The sequence below is a fragment of the Scyliorhinus canicula genome, chromosome 20 (assembly GCF_902713615.1).
Source record: "Scyliorhinus canicula chromosome 20, sScyCan1.1, whole genome shotgun sequence".
In the NCBI taxonomy this organism is placed as follows: Eukaryota; Metazoa; Chordata; class Chondrichthyes; order Carcharhiniformes; family Scyliorhinidae; genus Scyliorhinus; species Scyliorhinus canicula.
The window spans coordinates 70,893,748-70,914,602 of NC_052165.1; the positions used below are offsets into that span (position 1 = coordinate 70,893,748).

A 20,855-nucleotide genomic window follows, 5' to 3' on the forward strand; every position below is an offset into this window, starting at 1 on the left:
AAGGGAAAAAGAGAGAGTTTGAACTTCAGAACATGGCTATGAAACATAACAGTCAGTTAAAATTGGCAGATGTAAAGGGAAACATACAGTTGGTGGATAGTGATGAGGATAGTGAGAAAGAGCGTCATAGTCGAAGGCTTGGTGGGGATCTATTTAAATATGTTCAAGCTTTGCCAAGGTTTGACGAGAAGGAGGTAGAAACCTTTTTCATTTCATTTGGGAAGGTAGCTAAACAAATGAAATGGCCACAGGAGATGTGGGTATTACTGATTCAAACAAAGCTGATAGGTAGGGCTAGTGAAGTGTTTGCATCACTACCGGAGGAGGTATCTGGGACGTATGAGGAGGTGAAATATGAACTAGTGCCTGAAGCCTACAGACAAAGGTTTAGAAATTTAAGGAAGAAACCTGGTCAAACTGTAATTTTGATAGGTGGATGAGGGCTTTGAAAATCGACCAAACCTATGAAGCTCTCAGAGAAATTATACTTTTGGAGGGGTTTCAAAATTTAATTCCTGATGTAGTGAGAACTCATGTGGAAGAGCAGAGGGTTAAAACTACGAGATTAGCACCAGAAATGGCAGATGATTACGAAATAGTTCCTAAATCAAAGTTTGGTTTCCTACATCAGTTTCAGCCTGTGAGGGATACAAACTGGGGACGTGCGAAATACTCAAGTGGTAAAAGTAAGGGGAGATAATAAGGAGAGTGTACTTCAGATTAAAAAATAAATCCAGGAGGTGGAAGAGAAATTAAAAGTGTCAAATGTTTTCACTGTAAAAAAACTAGCCCAAGTGTTAGGTTAGAGAAGATCACTGAATTGCTATAGTGCAGAAGGAGACCATTCAGCCCATCGGGTCTGCACCCCCCCCCCCCCCCCCCCCAATGCCCACTCCCCCTCCCTATCCTGATAACCCCACCTGTGGACAATAAGAGGCAATTTAGCATAGCCAATCAACCTCACCTGCACATCTTTGTATAAGTGTTGGTGGTTGAAGACAAGCACTGGGAAGGCTGATGTGGTAAAACAGAAGTGGGGTAAGTCAGTGGGGTTTGTTAAAGTGGTAAAGGAAAGCCCAAGTGAAACGAAGGAGGTGCAAAAGATTTTACAGCCTGATCAAGAGGTGATTGATAAGAAGGTGCCAGATCTCTTTAAAGAATTTACTTGTGTCAGTAAAGTTTATGCATGTGTATCAGGAGGAGCAGGTAAAGAAGTCACAATTTTAAGAGATACGGGAGCTAATCAATCTTTAATGGTAAGAGATGAGGAGTTATGTAGTTTGGGAAGAATTTTGCCAGAAAAGGTGGTAATATGTGGAATTCAGGGTGAGAGTAGTGTTCCATTATATAAGGTAAGGTTGGAAAGTCCAGTGAAGAGTGGTGAAGTGGTAGTTGGAGTAATAGAGAAACTATCTTGTCCAGGAATACAGTTTATCTTGGGTAATGATACAGCTGGATCACAGGTGGGAGTGATGCCTATTGTGGTTGATAAGCCAGTGGAAAATCTGACAACTGAAGTATTGAAGGATGAATATCCTAAGATTTGTCTGGATTGTGCCGTAACAAGGTCGCAAAGTCACAGATTAAGACAAGAGGAGAGATCAAAGAGTGAAGATGATGTTGAAGTACAATTATCAGAAACTATTTTTGATCGGATGGTTGAAAAAGAACAAGAACAGGTGGAGGATGAGGCAGATATTTTTAGTTCAGGAAAATTGGCAGAGTTGCAACGAAAAGATAGAGAAATAAAATGTATGTATCAGAAAGCGTACACGGAAGAGGAATCTGCGTGTATACCAAAGTGTTATTACCATAAAAGTGATGTCTTGATGAGAAAATGGAGACCTTCACATATGCAGGTGGATGAAAAGTGGGCAGAAGTTCATCAAGTAGTATTGCTGGTAGGGTATAGAAAGGAGGTGTTGCGAGTTCCACATGAGGTACCAGTGGGAGGTCATTTGGGAATAAGGAAAACTCGAGCTAAAATCCAAAAACATTTTAATTGGCCTGGACTGCATAAAGATGTAGTTAAATTTTTGTCAATTATATATTTTTTTTATAAATGTTTTTTATTGGGTTTTTGAACAAAGTATATTTACCGTTATGTACACAGAATAAGAAACATATATATGTATACACATATATAGACGAGAAGGGCACACCCAAACATACCAAAGAAAAGAACATAGTAAACAGTAAGAAAAAAAAATACAATAAAAAATAAAATAGAATAACTGGTAGGGTATTGTGCACCAGCTCAACAGCAGCAACTCTGTACACCTGGCAAAATTATTTACAACACATAAGTAGGCGACTGTTTGTGGGGGGGGGGGGGGGGGGGGGGGGGGGTGGAGACTGTGGAGGTAAATATACATTCGGGTGCCGGAGAAATAATTACAATGGGCAATACTCGAATGGATTTGGTGGTGCTGTCGCTTGCTTCTCCTGGACGGATCTCGCTGCCGTCTCGCGCTCACCTCCCCTTCTGCTGTTCCTCCCGTCTTTCGTCTTTATTCTCCTCGAGATGCTATGTTCATTATTGTATCCCATGCCTTCCTTCCGGCTCTCATTTCCCTGTCTCCCCCCAATCCCTGGTTCTCCTCTCTTGTTCCCTATCTCTTCCCTCTTCCCCCCCCCCCCCCCCCCCCCCCCCCCCTCCCGTGGTTCGCCGTTCTTTTCTCTTAGGTTTAGCTGTTTCCCTCCCGGTCTATCTCTCCCTTTCATGCTTTGGCTACTTTGCCCTGATTCTTGGCTACCTGGCTCCTCTTCCTCTTGTTCGTTGGCCACAAACAGGTCCCGGAACAATCGTGTTCCCACGTGGCTCCCACGTTCTGTGGAAGCCGTCATCTGACCCTCGGATGGCGAATTTGATTTTCTCCATTTGGAGAGATTCCGAGAGGTCGGACAGCCAGTCTGCAGCTTTGGGTGGTGCTGCTGACCGCCAGCCAAACAGGATTCTACAGCGGGCGATCAGGGAGGCAAAGGGGAGGGCGTCCGCCCTCCCCAGGAATAGATCTGGCTGTTCCGAAACCCCGAAGACCGCCATGTTTGGGCATGGCTCCACCCTCACCCCCACCACTTTGGACATTGCCTCAAAGACGGCTGTCCAGTACTCCACAAGTCTGGGGCAAGATCAAAACATGTGGGCGTGGTTGGCCGGGCCTCCTTGGCACCGTTCATATCTATCCTCCACCTCCGGGAAGAACCTACTCATACGGGTTCTTGTTAAGTGGGCTCTATGTACCACTTTTAGTTGCGTCAGGCTGACCCTTCCGCACATGGTGGTGGAGTTGACCCTATGCAGTGCTTCGCTCCAGAGTCCCCACCCTATCTCAATCCCCAGGTCTTCCTCCCATTTCTTTCTTTCTTGTTCAGTCCAGTACGGTGTCGGCCCTTTCTATCAGTCGGTCATACATGTCACTACAGTTTCCTTTGTATGCTTGCGTCCAGTAGTTCTTCCAGGAATGTCTGTCGTGGCGGTTGTGGGTACGTCCTTGTCTCCTTTCGTAGGAAGTTTTTGAGCTGTAGATACCTTAGCTCGTTCCCCCTGGCTAGCTAGAATTTCTCTGTGAGTTCGTCCAGTGTTGCGATCCTGCCGTCCGTGTATAGGTCCCTGACTGTCAGTGTCCCTCCGTCCTGCCCCCACGTTTTGATGGTGGCGTCAGTCAGTGCTGCTGTGAACCTATGGTTGTTGCAGATGGGAGCTTTGTCCGACATTTTGGTCAGGCCAAATTGCTGCCGTAGTTGATTCCAGGATTGGAGGGTGGCTATCACCACCGGGCTACTGGAGTGGTTTTTGGGTGGGGATGGGAGTGCCACCGTGGCGAGGGCCCAGAGGGAGGTCCCCATGCAGGAGGCCTCGTTCGCGCGCATCCATTCGGCTTCTGGCTCCTTGATCACTCTACCGTCGCCGCCCAGTGGTAGAATTGTAGGTTTGGGAGGGTTAGCCCCCTTGCCTGGATTTTATTTTTTGTAGGACCTTCTTTGTGATCCTAGCATTTTTCCCTCCCCATACGAATGCCATGATTAGTTTGTCCAGCACCTTGAAAAAGGCCTTGGGATATAAATTGTAATGGATCTAAGTAGGAAGAGGTACCTGGGCAGTACGTTCATTTTGATCGTCTGGACTCTCCCCGCGAGGGAGAGTGGGAGTGTGTTCCATCTTTGCAGGTCCTTTTTTACTTCCTCCGTCAGACCAGTGAGGTTCCATTTGTGGATCCCTTTCCAGTCATGGGCTATTTGGATCCCCAGGTAGCGGAATTTGTGTCGGGCTTGTTTAAACGGAAGTTGCGTTAGTGCTGCCCCCCCCCCCGTCTGGTTCCGGCACCTTCCCCGCCTGCATGGAGCTAATGCTGTCCATGATCTCTCCCAGTGCTAGTGGTGCTTCCAAGCCCCGTTTTCTGCCCTCCCTCACTACTGGAATGTCCAGTCGATAAAGGAACCGTTTCATCCCGGACTCCCCCCTTGGGGGCTCTGAGGTGTACAGCCCTTGGTAGAAGGCCTTGAAGGTTTTGTTAATCTTTTCTGGTTCTGTTTCTAACATGCCTCTGGTATCCCTAATTTGTGCAATTTCTCTGGTGGCTACCTGCTTTCTCAGCTGGTGTGCCAACAGGCGGCTGGCTTCATCTCCGTGTTCGTACAGGGTCCCACGTGCCTGACTGAGTTGGTGCACTGCTTTCCTGGTGGAGAGCAGGTCAAAGTTCCTTTGTAGCTCTTTCCTCTCCGCCAGGAGCTCTACGGTCGGGGCCTCGGAGTATTTACGGACTACCTCCAGTATGGAGTTCACCAGCTGCTGTCTAGCCACCCTTTCCTCCCTATCTCTTCGCGCTTTGAAAGCGATAATTTCCCCTCTTAGACCTCCCCGTTCTGGTTGTTCTCTGTGTACTCTGCTATGGCCCCCGATATCCTTTTGTTGAAGGCCTTGTCAGCTAGTAAGGCCTCCATGTGGGGCGTTGGGCCCTACCTGTTTCTAGCCGCACGTCCATGTAATGTGGAGCGTGGTCACAATTGCGGAGTAATTATAGGCCAATTAGCCTAACCTCGGTTGTTGGTAAAATTCTAGAATCGATCGTTAAGGATGAGATTTCTAATTTCTTGGAAGAGCAGGGTCGGATTAGAACAAGTCAACATGGATTTAGTAAGGGGAGGTCGTGCCTGACGAACCTGTTAGAATTCTTTGAGGAGGTGACAAGTAGGTTAGACCAGGGAAACCCAGTGGATGTGGTCTATCTGGATTTCCAAAAGGCCTTTGATAAGGTGCCACACAGGAGGCTGCTGAGTAAGGTGAGGGCCCATGGTGTTCAAGGTGAGCTACTGGCATGGGTTGAGGATTGGCTGTCTGACAGAAGGCAGAGAGTTGGGATAAAAGGTTCTTTTTCGGAATGGCAGCCGGTGACCAGCGGTGTCCCACAGGGTTCAGTGTTGGGGCCGCAGCTGTTCACCATATATATTAATGATCTGGATGAAGGGACTGGGGGCATTCTAGCGAAGTTTGCTGATGATACGAAGTTAGGTGGTCAGGCAGGTAGTGCTGAGGAAGTGGGGAGGCTGCAGAAGGATCTAGACAGTTTGGGAGAGTGGTGCAGGAAATGGCTGATGCATTTCAACGTGAGAAAATGTGAGGTCTTGCACTTTGGAAAAAAGAATCCAAGCATAGACTACTTTCTAAACGGTGAGAAAATTCATAATGCCAAAGTACAAAGGGATCTGGGAGTGCTAGTCGAGGATTCCCTAAAGGTAAACATGCAGGTTGAATCCGTGATTAAGAAAGCGAATGCTATGTTGTCATTTATCTCAAGAGGGTTGGAATATAAAAGCAGTGATGTGCTACTGAGCCTTTATAAGGCTCTGGTTAGGCCCCATTTGGAGTACTGTGTCCAGTTTTGGGCCCCACATCTCAGGAAGGACATACTGGCACTGGAGCGTGTCCAGCGGAGATTCACACGGATGATCCCTGGAATGGCGGGTCTAGCATATGAGGAACGGCTGGCGTTCCTGGGATTGTATTCATTGGAGTTCAGAAGGTTAAGGGGAGATCTAATAGAAACTTACAAGATAATACATGGCTTAGAAAGGATGGACGCAAAGAAACTGTTTCCGTTAGGCGAGGAGTCGAGGACCCGTGGGCACAGCCTTAGAATTAGAGGGGGTAAATTCAAAACAGAAATGCGGAGACATTTCTTCAGCCAGAGAGTGGTGGGCCTGTGGAATTCATTGCCGCAGAGTGCAGTGGAGGCCGGGACGCTAAATGGCTTCAAGGCAGAGATAGATAAATTCTTGATGTCGCGAGGAATTAAGGGCTATGGGGAGAATGCTGGGAGGTGGAGTTGAAATGCCCATCAGCCATGATTGAATGGCGGAGTGGACTCGATGGGCCGAATGGCCTTACTTCCACTCCTATGTCTTATGGTCTTATGGTCTTATTCCACTTTGTCTATCCCTGGAAGCACCGTTTTCTCCACCACAAAGAAGTCAATTCTGGTGTATACATTGTGTACTGGGGAGAAGAAGGAGAATTCCTTCTCCCCCAGGTAGGCGAACTTCCAGGGGTCCACCGCTCCCATCTGCTCCATAAAGTGCCTGTTCCCTTGCCATGCTTGAGGTTTTCCCCGTTTTGGGGTTTGATCTGTCTGTCTTTGGAGCCTGGACACAGTTGAAGCCGCCCCATGATTAGTCGATGCGTCGCTATGTCTGGGATTTCTGCCATGGTCTTCTTGATGAAGCTCGTGTCGTCCCAGTTAGGTGCGTACACGTTAACTAGTTCTACCGCTGACCATGAAGTACTGTTCCCCCCGGGTCCGTAACCGCCTTTGTCGCCCTAAACATTGTCCTCTTGCCAATCAATATCGCCACCCCCCTGGTCCTTGTCCCATAGCAGGAATGGTAGGTTTGTCCCACCCAGCCCTTTCTTACCCGCAGTCGGTCCTGCTCCCTCAGGTGTCTCTTGGAGGAAGACTATGTCGGCCCTCATATTTCTTAGGTGGGTGAGGACTCTGGATCTCTTCACTGGGCCGTTAAGTCCCCTTACGTTCCAGGTGACTATCCTAGTGGGGGGGGGCTTCTGCCCCCTCGCTCCTGTGGGATTAACCATACTTATCTGGACGATGCGCCCCTGCCCTCCGGGGTATCCCTTTGTTAGAGGGCCGTCCAGGATGGCCGCTGTCACTGCTCTCTCCATGCGGTCGGGTCCCTGCGCTCCGGGGTTTCCCTTTGTCCTGGGGGCACCCTACATGGCCTCCCACTGTGCATCCGCCACGCGGGTAGTCCCCTTTACTCTGGGGTCTCCCTTCGCCCAGAGACCATACTGGGTGGGTGCTTGCAGCGATTCCTTGTTTCGAGCCCTTGGTTGTGGCACTTTGTAGCCTTATTCCTTTTCTAGCCTTGTTCGTCCCTCTTTCCCTGCATCCCCCCTCCCCGGTCTCTCCCTCCCTGTGTACACCCCCCCCCCCCCCCCCCCCCCCCACTTCCCCGCCGGCGTGTTGTTGCCCCTTGCCAGGGGCTCCTCATTTCTACCTTCGCTGGTGGTTTTCCAGCCCGGGTTCCTCGACAAACTTTGCCTTGGCGGGGGCTGTAAAGAAGTATTCTCTTTCTTGGTATGTGACCCAGAGTTTCGCTGGGTACAGCATACCAAAATGCATGTTGCTCTTGTGAAGAGCTGCTTTCGCTCTATTGAACTCTGCCCGTCTCCTGGCTAGATCTGCCCCAATGTCCTCGTAAATTCTAATGGCGTGTCCTTCCCGTTTGCAGGCTCTATTTTTCCTGGCCCAGCGCAGGATTGTTTCCCTATCTTGGTACCGGTGCAGTTTAGCTATAACTGCTGTCGGGTGGTCTCCTGCCTTGGGCTTTGGGCGCAACGACCGGTGTGCTTTGTCCATTTCTGGTGGGTTGGGAAAGTTTTTCCTCCACACTAAATTGCCCAGCATCTCGGGCCACGTATGTTGTGGTGTTTCTACCCTCGATCCCCTCTGGCAGGCCCACTATCCTGACATTTTGCCTTCGCGAGCGGTTTTCCTGGACGTCTACTCTGCCCTTCAGGCTCCCCTGTGTTGTGCCCAGTCTCGCCACCTCCCTCTCCAGCGCCGTGATCCGGTCGCTCATGTAAGTCGCTGCTTTCTTCAGCTCCTTAATGGTCGCCCCTTGGGCTTCCAGTTTCTCCCCTTGTTGTCCAATTTCTCCTCTGCTCTGCCCAAGGCCTGCTGCACCTCCGTCAGGGCCTTGGCCATTGCTGCCTGCACTGCGGCCTCTGTCTGCCCTAGCCTCTGCCTTGTTTACCTGCTGATGGTCCCTCAGCGCATCGGCAAAGGCTGCCTTCCACTTCCAGCTCCCCCCTGGCCCCGGGGGAGAATGCACCTGTCTGTCCAGCTCTTTTTGATGCAGCGATACTTCTGTTCTGCCGCTTCGTGCGCTGATTAGCTTGTCTAAGCTGGCTCGCCCATTGCCCCGTCTGCCTTTGGTGCCCCTTCTCCCTCTGCTTTGGCTCCCTTCTGGCATTTTTTCTTCCCCCTTCCCTTTCTTTATTTTTCCTTTTTTTTCCCTCCCTTTTCCGCCCCTTTTTTTTTGTTTCTTCCCTCTTTCTTCTCTCCTCCCTTCTCTCCTTTACCGCTTTATTTTTCCTCTTTTTATAAAACTCTCCTCAGGTGAACTTGTTTTGGGTGAGGAAAAAAAAAAGTGCAAAAAGAAAGAAAAAAAAATTCCCCCCCCCCCCCCTTAAAAGTTTTCTTTTCAGAGTTTTGTTTTTGCAAAAGTTCTTTTTTCCTTCCTTTTCCCTCATCCTTCCTTTTCCCTCACTCACCCAGGGTCGAGAGAGAGGCTTCTGGTCGGGAGTCCCTCTTTGTTCTTGCCTCGTGGTGGTCACCGCCAGTTAGGCGGGGGGGGGAGGGGGTCGGTCGTTTTTTTCCCCCCCTACGGAGACCCCCTGAAAAAAGCCCCAACTTCGTCGACCTGCAGGAGCCCTTTTCTCTGCAACCACTCTGCTCACGAACGCCACCGGAAGTCCCAAATGTTGTCAATTATGTCACACATCAAGTGATGGGGAAACCTCAAGCAGTGATAAAACCACCGTCCTTAATACCCATTCCAGCATTTGAGGAACCTTTTACATGGGCCCTAATTGATTGCATAGGACTGCTTCCTAAAACAAAAAGTGGGAATCAATATCTTTTGACTATAATGGATGTGTCTCCTAGTTTTCCAGAGGCCATTCCAGTATGTAATATTACAGCTAAAAAGATTGTAGAGAAATTATTTCAATTCTTTACTAGATATGGACTACCCACAGAAATATAATCGGATCAGGGATCAAATTTTACCTCAAGGTTATTCAAAGAAGTTATGGATAGCTTAGGAATAAAATAATTTAAATCAACTGCGTACCATCCAGAATCGCAGGGAGCGTTAGAAAGTTGGCTTCAGACATTAAAGACAATGTTGAGGGCTTATTGTCAAGATTATCCAGAGGATTGGGATAAAGGAATTCCATTCCTACTGTTTGCAATTAGGGATGCACCTAATGAGTCAACCAAATTGAGTCCTTTTGAACTAATTTTTGGTCATGAGGTAAGAGGACCACTTAAATTGATTGAGGAAAAAGTGGTGAGTGAGAAATCGGAAATTACATTATTGGATTATGTGTCAAATTTTAGGGAACGATTAAATAGTAGGTGAATTGGCTAGACAACATTTAACAGTTGCACAAAATATGATGAAACAGGTAGCGGACAAGAAATCCAAAGTTCGTAGTTTTGCGATTGGACATAAAGTTTTCGTGTTGTTACCAGTGGTAGGTGAGCCTTTAAAAGCTAAGTTTTGTGGACCTTATCAGATTGAAAGGAAATGAAGTGAGGTGAATTATGTGGTACAAACACCAGATAAAAGGAAGACTCACCGAGTGTGTCATGTGAATATGCTTAATAGTTACTTTGAAAGGGAAGGAGAGAAAAAGGAGGCGGTTTTAATGATTCTAACTGAAACGTGACGAACCAAATCCAGATGACTGTGAATTTGACATACCTCAAATTAAATTGGAAAATGAGGATGTTCCTAAAAATTGGGATAAATTGTTGAGTTACCTTCCAGAGGAAAAACAAAGTGACCTGAAAGAGTTATTGATATCACATGGGCAAGTTTGTGCAGACAAATTTGGAAATACTAAAATGGCTATCCATGATCTAGATGTGGGAAATGTTGTTCCAATCAAACAATATCCAGATAGACTTAACCCTTTAAAATTGGCACAGCTTAACAAAGAAATTGATAGTATGCTTAAAAATGGCATAATTGAAGTGGGTTGGAGCTCACCCATAGTGATGGTACCAAAACTGGACGGAACCCAACGGTTGTGTGTGGACTATAGAAAGGTTAATGCAGTTACAAGAACGGACTCTTATCCTATCCCACGTTTGGCAAATTGCATTGAGAAAGTGGGACAATCCACTTTTATTTCCAAACTGGATTTACTTAAAGGTTACTGGCAGGTACCTTTATCCGAAAGGGCGAAGGAGATTTCAGTTTTTGTGACCCCAGATGGTATATACCAATACAAAGTTATGTGATTTGGCATAAAAAACGCAGCAGCCACATTTCAACGGTTAACGAACAAAGTCATTTCAGGATTACCCAATTGTGCGGTATACATCGACGATCTGGTAATTTTCAGCCAGACATGTAAAGAACATTTAAAACAGTTATTCGATCGACTTCATGAGGCGGGTTTGGTGATAAACCTAGCCAAAAGTGAATTTGGAAAATCCCAATTCACTTTCCTTGGCCGTACAATCATACAGGGTCGAATGGTCACACGGGATGTGAAACCAACAGTTATTCAGGAGTTTCCGATGCCCTCAAGATGAAGGAAAATAATGCAATATCTTGGCATGAGTGGATTTGATCGAACATCTGTGCAAATGTTTTGTAGCGTGATTGCTCCACTGAAGGACTTGCTGAAGAAATGTCGACAATTTCAGTGGACAGCAGACTTTCAACAGACATTTGACTGCCTGAAAGCTGAGATAATCAATGCTCTTGTGTTGGAGAATTGTAAAGAACTCTGTGATCAGATTGAACTAAAGGATCTGACTTTAAAGAGAAATACCGAGGCGTAGAGAAATGGATGGATCGTGCAGAGACCTCTTGTTAAAAGAGACTGTCAATCGAGAAGGATTCCAGTTGTAGGAAAAAGAAAACAAAATGGACTATATTATTATACCTGTTTGCGTGTTGTGTTTTTTGAAACGAAAATGTATATTTACTGTGTGCATTTCTTAAAGGATAGTGAAAAGGTGAAAAATGAAACCATCTTGAAATTGATTGGTTTTTTTTTCTTCGGGGGGGAGGTATCATGTGAGAGTACCTTTAAGAAATAGGTGTTTAAGGAATGTACCTTTAGGAAATGGGTGTTTATCAGTGATGTCAGAGTGTGGGTGGAGCTGGGCTGTCTGTCAGCTTTTTACTTTTGTTTAGACTGTTGGCTGCAGGGTGCGTTTTAGTTTCGTTTTCAGAACTGGATAGCTGCAGTCAGAGCCAGAAGGGGTAATAGTCTCTCTCTATGTAATCTAAAAACTATAAATTGATCCTTTAGTGATTTAAAACTAATAACTGCTCTCAGTAGTGACTTTAACCTGATGTGCTTCTCTTAAAGGTTATGTTTTTAAGTCTCATGGATGTTAAAAGGAAAGCTTAAAGGATTACTTAGTGTTGTAGTCTTTGGGGGTTGTATTTGAATTAATGGTTGCTAAGATGTTCACTGTATGTTTTAAAAAGGTTAACTTGAGTTTATAGAATAAACATTGTCTTGCTTCAAAAAATACTTTTCCGTTTTTGCTGTACCACACCTGTAGAGTGGGCCTTGTGCTCCCCATACCACAATCTATTAAAAGTTGTGGGTCAGATGAACTCCATGATACACTTTGGGGTTCTCTAAACCCTGACCCATAACACTTGACATGGCAGTAGCCAGTTTGAACTGTGTCACACCAGAATGGTGCTCTTGGAAAGACTTCCTGCAAATAGACCAAATTGCGCCACAGCAAAAGAATGCTAGCACTGCTGAAAGGCTTGCTTCACATATATTTTTTAAATTTAAAGTCACAAATTATTTTTTTCAAATTAAGGGGCAATTTAGCGTGACCAATCCACCTACCCTTCACATCGTTAGATTGCGGGGGTGAGACCCACGCAGACCCAGGGCAAACTTGCAAGCTTCACACTGACAGTGACCTGGGGCTGGGATTAAACCTGGGTCCTCAGCGCCGTGTGGTTAGCACGGCTTCACTTTTATGGTGTTTTGTTGAGACTACACATGGAATACTATATACAGTACTGGTTTCCTAGCCTCGGGAACTTGCATATTTAGGGTTGACACGGTGGCACAGTGGACCTCGGTTCAATTCCATCCTTGGGTGACAGTTTGTGTGGAGTTTGCACTTTCTTCCCATATCTTTGTAGGTTTCCTCCGGATGCCCTGGGTTCCTCCCACAGTCCAAAGATGTGCAGGTGAGGTGGATTGGCCATGCTAAATTGTCCATTGGTGTCCGAAGATGTGCAGATTAGGTGGTGTTGTGGGGATAGGTTGGGGGAGTGGGCCTAGGTTGGTGTTGGGCGGCACGGTGGCATAGTGGTTAGCACTGCTACTTCACAGCACCAGGGTTCAATTCTGACCTCGGGAGACTCTGGAGTTTGCACATTCTCCCGTTGCCTGTGTAAATTTCCTCCGGGTGCTCTGGTATCCTCCCACAGTCCAAAGCTGTGCAGGTTAAGTGGATGGAGCATGCTAAATTGCCCCTGTGGCCAAAGAATAGGTGGGGTTACGGGGCTAGGATGGGTGTTTGGGCCTAGGTACGGTGCTCTTTCGAAGGATCCGTGCAAATCTGACGGGCCGAATGGCCTCGTTCTAGGAATTCTATAATTCTACTCGAGAGGGTGTAAACAAGGTTCACCAACTTGATTCCTGGGATGAGAAGGAGAGGTGATCTCATTGTGTAAAATTATTTTGGGTACAGACTGAGATGTTAATTCTCTAGGCTGGACAGGATAAGAGTCAATTTTACCACAGGTTATTGGACCCTGGTCAGGACCAAATGGAATCCACCTCATAGGGGAAATGGATGCTCACTTACTGAGTCTACTCAAGAGATCAATTGATTTTCTTTTGGCTGAGTTGGGGGTGGGGGAGGGGGTGGTGGGTGGGGGAGGTTGATATGGATGATCATATTGAATTGCAGAACTGGCTCAAGGGGCTGCATGGACAAATCATGCTTTTATTTCTTGAATTGTTGGCATTGCTGCCTTTTGGACAAACTGCATGATTCTAAAGGAGAGTTTTGAAGTAGTCTAGGCATTCACCCATGCTACTTGTGCGTCTGGTCATGTTAAGCTTTGGTTTTAGTTGCACTAGTAGGTTCTAGACATTTTGTGTAACACAACACAAACATTTCAGATGGTTGGGCAGTCCACCCATGTCAGTGCACACATCCCTTCTGATAACGTTGAGTAATCAAAGTAAACTTCTAAAATCATTGAATGCATGAACTTGCTTGTAGTTTTAAAAAAAAATATTCAATGTCTTTTGGACTTTGAAGTGGAAGATGCTGAAAACTAAGTCTAAAATTTATATTTGAAAAATCAATATCAAGTAGCCAGCTTTCATTGACAGATTTCCACAGTCGAAATTAAGATATCTGCTGTTTAGGAGTCGAGACTGTATTGATCACAACGGAAGTGTATTGCTATAAAATTTTGATTGTAGCCTCTGTCCTGTGAGTATCATAAAAACAGTACATACAAAATGCTTTTATCACTTGGTGTAATTTTCTTGATGGTCTTGTTTTGTATTCTGTGTGCTAGCATTAAGGTCAAAACACTAAAATACAATTTTAAAAATATAAGCCTTTATTTTTAAGAGCTTGAAAATATTTTTAAAAAACATTCTGGTGGTTTTCACATTATAAGACTTGCATAAACTTCTCATATAATCTTAATTATTGCCTCGAGTGTATAAAATATAAATTTGCCATTGAATAAAAATCTCTAATGATCCTCCTCATTCATGTTGCTTTATTGAGACAGGAATATTGCATACTGTAAAATGCAATAAATTATTCTGCTGTAAAAGTGTAGATTTTGTCCCTTTAAGACAATAAAGTCTAATTGACAAATACTGGTTGATATTCTTCAAAGATTGAGATCATAGGCTTTGTTTATTTGTGGCAAGGTCAGTTGAAGAACTACAGTTGCTGTGGATTGGGACAAATCACTGTTTTTCTTCCTTTTTAATATTTCAAATATGATAAACAATTTAATGTTAAATTCTGTAACATTTAAGTGTGAGTGTGAAGCTATGGCAAGTTTTCTTTTGTGGACTATTTTAAAGGGAGTACTAACTTGTTTAAAATAAATGGGTCAGGGGCATTTAAAAAAATAAATTTAAAGTATCCAATTCCTGTCTTTTCCAATTAAGGGGAAACTTTGCGTGGCCAGTGCACCTACCCTGCACATCTTTTTGGGTTGTGGGGGTGAGACGCACACAGATGCAGGGAGAATATGCAAGTGTTAGAGGCATTATTAAAACACTGGGGTTAACTCCGCTTGTAATATTCACACAACCTAACTCGGAAGGCTTTGTTTCTTATATCTACCACCGACTTTCGTATAACTTATCACTCGAGTATGATCGTCCACCCACCATATTGAAGTTGGTCGGCACAGCCGTCTTTCTCCCTCAAGTTGGGGCAGCACGGTAGCATGGTGGTTAGCATAAATGCTTCACAGCTCCAGGGTCCCAGGTTCGATTCCCGGCTGGGTCACTGTCTGTGCGGAGTCTGCACGTCCTCCCCGTGTGCGCGTGGGTTTCCTCCGGGTGCTCCGGTTTCCTCCCACAGTCCAAAGATGTGCGGGGTTAGGTGGATTGGCCATGCTAAATTGCCCGTAGTGTCCTAAAAAGTAAGGTTAAGGGGTGGGGGGTTGTTGGGTTACGGGTATAGGGTGGATACGTGGGTTTGAGTAGGGTGATCATGGCTCAGCACAACATCGAGGGCCGAAGGGCCTGTTCTGTGCTGTACTGTTCTATGTTCTATGTTGTTCTGGTCATGATTGACGGAGAAATAAAATCCTCCTTCTCTTGTCTGTTACCTTTGTTACACATCCAAAATTGGAAGGAAGGCCCAAGAAATCCTTCCATTTTATGTTAATTTATTTTAACTGGTCAACATGGTAATGTAATCTGGGAGGTACGGTGGTGCAGTGGTTATCACTGTTGCCTCACGGCGCTGAGGACCAGCGTTCTGTCCATGTGGAGCATGCACATTCTCCCCATATTTGTGTGGATCTCGTCTCCACAGCCCAAAGATGTGCAGGGTACGTGGATTGGCCATGCTAAATTGCCCCTTAATTGTAAACATGTAAATAAATAATAATAAAAAAACATGGTGATATAATTTCAAATTGTCTGAGATGTGAAATGGCCAGGTTTTTGGGCAAGTTTTGGAATGCTATCATCTGTAAATCAAAAAAGGCAATGGTACAGGTTTGAGTGGAAACAGGTTTTGCTGTTAATTGATGTACTGAATGTATACTCTGCTGTCAACTCCAGCATATGAAACCTTTGATCGGTTTCAAACTAGTATATAGGAAGTTCTATCTTTATTTTAATATCCAATGTTTTCCCAATCCCTGAAGACGATGAATCAAAAACAGAAAATGCTGGACAATCTCAGCAGGTCTGACAGCATATCTGCAGAGAGAAGGAAATTAACATTTTGAATCTGGATGACACTTTGTCAAAGCCGTCCGGGGGAGGGAGTGGTGCGGGGGAGGGAGTGATGCGGGGAGGGGAAGGTAACATCATGGGTGGATGTTACAGAGTCGTCTAGTAATTATATGATAATTTACTAAAACATGGATATCAGGTTTACGCACCTTCTGGCTAACGTGGCTGCTCAATTGTACACAGTATTTTTGAAAAAGTGTAGGGTAGAGGAGAAGGAAAGAGATGGACTTAAAGTTGATAAACCACTAGGTTGAATGGGATATACCTGTGAGTGTTGATGTAAGGTGGAAACTGCAGAGGTACTGAGAATTGTCCAATTGTCCCTCGATACCAGGTGGTTCAAGAGGGCTGAGGATTGGAAATAAAAACTATATTCTTCAAAAAAAAAACAATTCAAGGATAAATCCAGCAATTACAGCACAGGTTGAAACAGTAATCTAGGACAAAGTCAACTGTTACAAATGTGGATTAATTAAGGAAAGCCAGTGTGGATTTGTTAAAGGCGAGTTATATTTAATTTGATTTATTAAAAAAGAGTTGATGTGGCATACGTGGGCTTTCACCATGATGGCAATGTTTTAATTGAAGCACTATGAATCAAATTGTAGACAGCATGATAGGTGGGTCCAAACCAATGCTTTGTCCCAGCTCATTACCACATTTTATGAAGTGATATACAGGAACATCTGTTTATTTCACTAACCACAAGAAATTAGGAGATAATAAACTGTTAACAGTTATTGTGAGATTATCTTTTCACTGGTCTCTCACCTTCATTTTAATTTCTGAAAATCTGAGATGCATCTGAAGGTAGGTCGTTGTTCAATGTTCAAATGTTACCATTGACCAGAAACTGAACTGGACCAGCCGTATAAATACTGTGACTACAAGAGCAAGTCAGAGACTAGGAATTCTCCCTCCTGACTTTTCAGAAGTAACACACCTCCTGACTTCCCAAACCTGTGCAACATCTACAAGACACGGGTCAGGAGTGTGATGAAATAATCTCCGCTTGCCTGGATGAGTGGATCTCCAGAAACATTTGAGAAGCTCAACATTATCCAGGATAAATCATCTTGCTTGATGGTATCCTATCCATGACCCCCAACATCTACTCCCTCCATCCTCGGCACACTGTGGAAGTAGTGTGTACCATCTTAACGACGTACCACAAGTACTCGTCAAGTTTTCTTCAACAGCACTTTCCAAAATACAACCTCTACCACCCAGAAGGACAAGAGCAGCAGATGCAAGGGAGCACCACCACCTGCAAATTCCCCGCCAAGCCACACACCATCGTAACTTGGAACTGTATCGCCGTTCCTTCACTGTCTGGAAAGTGGGTCAAAATCCCAAAAGTCATTTCCAAACAGATTTGCGGGAGTACCTACACCACGTGGTCTGTAGTGGTTCGAGGAGGTGACTCCCGAAAACCTTCTCAAGGGTAATTAATGGGTGGGTACTAAAAATGCTGGCTGAGCCAACAATATCCATGTCCCATGAAAGAATACATTTTTAAAAAGCTGGTATTTGAAGACAGAATTAAGTGTTGCTTTTCAGACAAACTGAAATGTATGTTTTTACTTCAAATATAAGTAATTAATTTGTACTTTGTATTTTGTCTTGCAATCTCTGCAGTATCCCTTTGGGGAAGATCCCATCCGTTCACTCCTACATCCACTTGAAAAAGAACTGCAAAAAACTACCAATACATATTGTGGAAGGATCCATCAGGTCTTTACACAACAGCTGCGAAAGAGTGTAAGAACTTTGCAGGGCAATATTTCAAGAGGGAGGTGATTTTGGAAAATTACTGTAAATTTTCTCCTGAGTGTTTTTGTCTTGAACGGCAAAGACTTGAGTTTTCACATTTACAATTCCAGCCTAAATAAAGATCTGGAGGATCTTAAAATATTGAGGTGACACGCAGAAGTGAAAGAGCTCACACCAAGCACTGTATCTACACTGAAACCTCAAGAATGAATTCTATGAATGTAATCATTATCTCACACTTGAGCACTAATTTACCTTAAATTGATATTTTTATTTAGTGAAAAACTTTGTTTACAGAAAAAGGAGTGTTATTCTGTCATGTGAATATTTACTGGAATTATCGACAATCTGCTTTTCATTTTGAAATTATGGCAATTAATCTGTACTTGTGTACTGCAAAGTAAATGCAGGAGTATGTTGTATGTTTATGACAATCAGGTCTTGAACACCGTATTATGTCCTTTTTTGCTCCAATTTGAAGATTAGTTAGGGTCACTGGACAATGTAGTGAAGTGTAAAATATTAGAACTTTTGAGTTGGTTGCTTGCCTCGTCATTAATAGAAACTGAGCAACTAAAAATAATTGCAATCTTGCCAGTAGTAAATACATACTAGCCTAGAACAATGTTTGAAATCTTTGCATAAATGGAATCTAAAGTGCTTTATGTTTGGTATAATGGTGAATCTAAGTACAGTAAGTCTGCATGGCAGATGAAATATTCAGATGAAAAGCTCAATAAATAATTACTACCCATTTTAAATGTTAATAGATAATCACCACCTTGGATGCATTGAAATGTATTCATTGTCTCTTAACAGTCAATTGGCAGATATTACATGAGTTTTGTAGATCAGCCTTGCCACCAGCTAAATACCTTTTTGAAGGCTTTCCGGGAATTTGCATTTTATGCAAACTAATTATTCAGCTAATGGTGTAAAATTGTGTGATATTAGTTTAAAAATGTGACATGGAGATATCACAAATATATATATATGGCGGAACTTTTCGGCTGTTCATGCCGGCGAGCTCTGCCGGTTTCCTGGTACACCCAACAGGAAACCCCTTTGATAATGGTGGGACCAGTAGATCCCGCTGCCAGCTAATGGTGGGTTGCGTGGAAAACCCAACCCACTGTGTATATCATATAGTAATATCAGATCCACACAACTACCTTTTGGAGTGGAGTGATTTCATCGGCAGAGCAGTAACAATTGTGCACCAGCAATTTGCTTAAATTTTGGAGGAAATTCCAGAAGTATTATTACTTACAGACATAACAGAATTTTACATAATGATAATGTGAAAACAACTGAGCTAATTCATATTTTGTTATATTGAATTTGAATGATCTCTTGCTTTACAAAACTTCACCACTTATGTTATTAATTGTCCCTTTCCCTGTTTCACCTCCTCCCAAATTGAATGCATGTTCCATTTTTGGAAGCCTGCTTTTCCCACCAAATGTAGTGTTTATGTCTCTGTATACATTGTCACGGTTAGAATGGATGGCACAGTGGTTAGCACTGCTGTCTCTCAGCGCTGAGTTCGATCCCGACCCCAGGTCACTATCCATCTGGAGTTTGCACATTCTCCCCATGTCTACGTGGGTCTCAACCCCACAACCCAAAGATGAGCAAGGTTGGTGAATTGGCCACGTTAAATTGCCCCTCGATTGGAAAAAAGAATTGGGTACTTCAAATTTTAAAAAAATCAATGTTAGAACAGCAGTCTTGGAAGTTGTGACATTTATAGACTTCTAATTCTGAACTCAACTTCATTGAAATTATTTCAGTCAGCTTTGTTAATTGGAATTGGAGTTCAGCACTATTTACATCTGGCTTATTACTCTGAAATAACCTTAGTTTTTTGCTTATTTAAAATTGTTTACTTGACTCTGCTGTTAATTGAATACAAGCTATTTAGTGAGCTTTTGAAGTCTCCGTATATGAAGCTAATTGTAAATGCTTGATTTAACCAGAATAAAGAAAACCCACAGCTAAAGTTGCCCAACATGGCAGTTCTTGAAAACAACTTAGGAAAGCATTTGATTTATATAATGAAATGCCTTGTTAATCTTGGGTGTCACAAAAAATGGACATAAAGGGTGTTAAGTGCACTTCTTAAAAATGAAGGCAGGCAGATAAAAATGCATTTTAGTATCATTCTTGATAGTTAAATTCTGGTCTCACGATTAGTGATAAATCCATGACCATTGAGCCACTATTTCATTAGCTTGAGTGTTAACTATTTTAATTCTTTCGGATTGAAACCTCTAGTGTAACATGGCTTTTACAAGTCAGGGCCAATTATATGTACACATGAAATCTACATCTAGATGATTTTAAATAATTGACATTGATAAGTTTGACATTGACACATGTTGAAATATTGTAATGGTAAACATTAATATAGAATATGCATTTTTACTGAAATAAAATCGAATACAAAATCTAGATGTGAACTTTTTCTGAGAACAAGCTGCATGTTCAGATCGTGATTTGTTCATCTGACATTTAGAATGCTATCCAACCGAAATGTTTGAAGATGAGATGACGATCTCAAAATAGGCAAAAACTGTTTGAGATTTGAACTGTATTTGTATACTAATCATGTTAGACTGTCATATTCTTGTCACCATCAGAATGAAACAATATGAACAAGCTGGGATTTGCGTCTGTGAGACCCAGCACCCAAAGTTGTGTATCCCAAGAGCAGACGACTGATATATGGAGTCCAAGTTTCCCTTTAATCCAGCCCGCAAAACATTGGCAGAAGGAAATGAGTGCTACTGTGACATTGCACTCTTCTTGAACCCTGCTCTCCTGGAACCTGACCACCAGTGTAAAAATGGCTATAACTACCAGGAGAAGTGATCCCTTGGAGAAAGAATAAAGAAAGAACAAAGAACAGTACAGCACAGGAACAGGCCCTTCGGCCCTCCAAGCCTGCGCCGACCATGCTGCCTGACCTTCTACGCTTCCAGGGTCCATATCCCTCTATTCCCATCCTATTCATGTATTTGTCAAGATGCCCCTTAAACGTCACTATCATCACTGCTTCCACTACCTCCTCCGGCCACGAGTTCCAGGCACCCACTACTCTCTGTGTAAAAAAACTTAGAGGTACATCTCCTCTAAACCTTGGCCCTCGCACCTTAAACCTATGCCCCCTAGTAATTGACCCCTCTACCCTGGGAAAAAGTCTCTGACTATCCACTCTGTCCATGCCCCTCATAATTTTGTATACCTCAATCAGGTCGCCTCTCAACCTCCTTTGTTCCAGTGAGAACAAACCAAGTTTATTCAACCTTTCCTCATAGCT

The 20,855-nt window shown here is 43.9% G+C and overlaps 1 protein-coding gene across 3 annotated transcripts in view; it reads left to right on the top strand.

Moving 5' to 3' along the window:
• gxylt1b (glucoside xylosyltransferase 1b) overlaps window positions 1-19,987 on the top strand; it is a 134,904-nt gene extending 114,917 nt beyond the window's left edge. For all 3 annotated transcript variants that reach the window (XM_038780498.1, XM_038780499.1, XM_038780500.1), the window contains one exon: window positions 17,399-19,987. In XM_038780498.1, the coding sequence (XP_038636426.1) occupies window positions 17,399-17,560 (162 nt within the window). In that variant the 3' untranslated portion in view covers window positions 17,561-19,987. The remainder of the gene's footprint in view (window positions 1-17,398) is intronic.
• The last annotated feature ends 868 nt before the right edge of the window (window positions 19,988-20,855 follow it).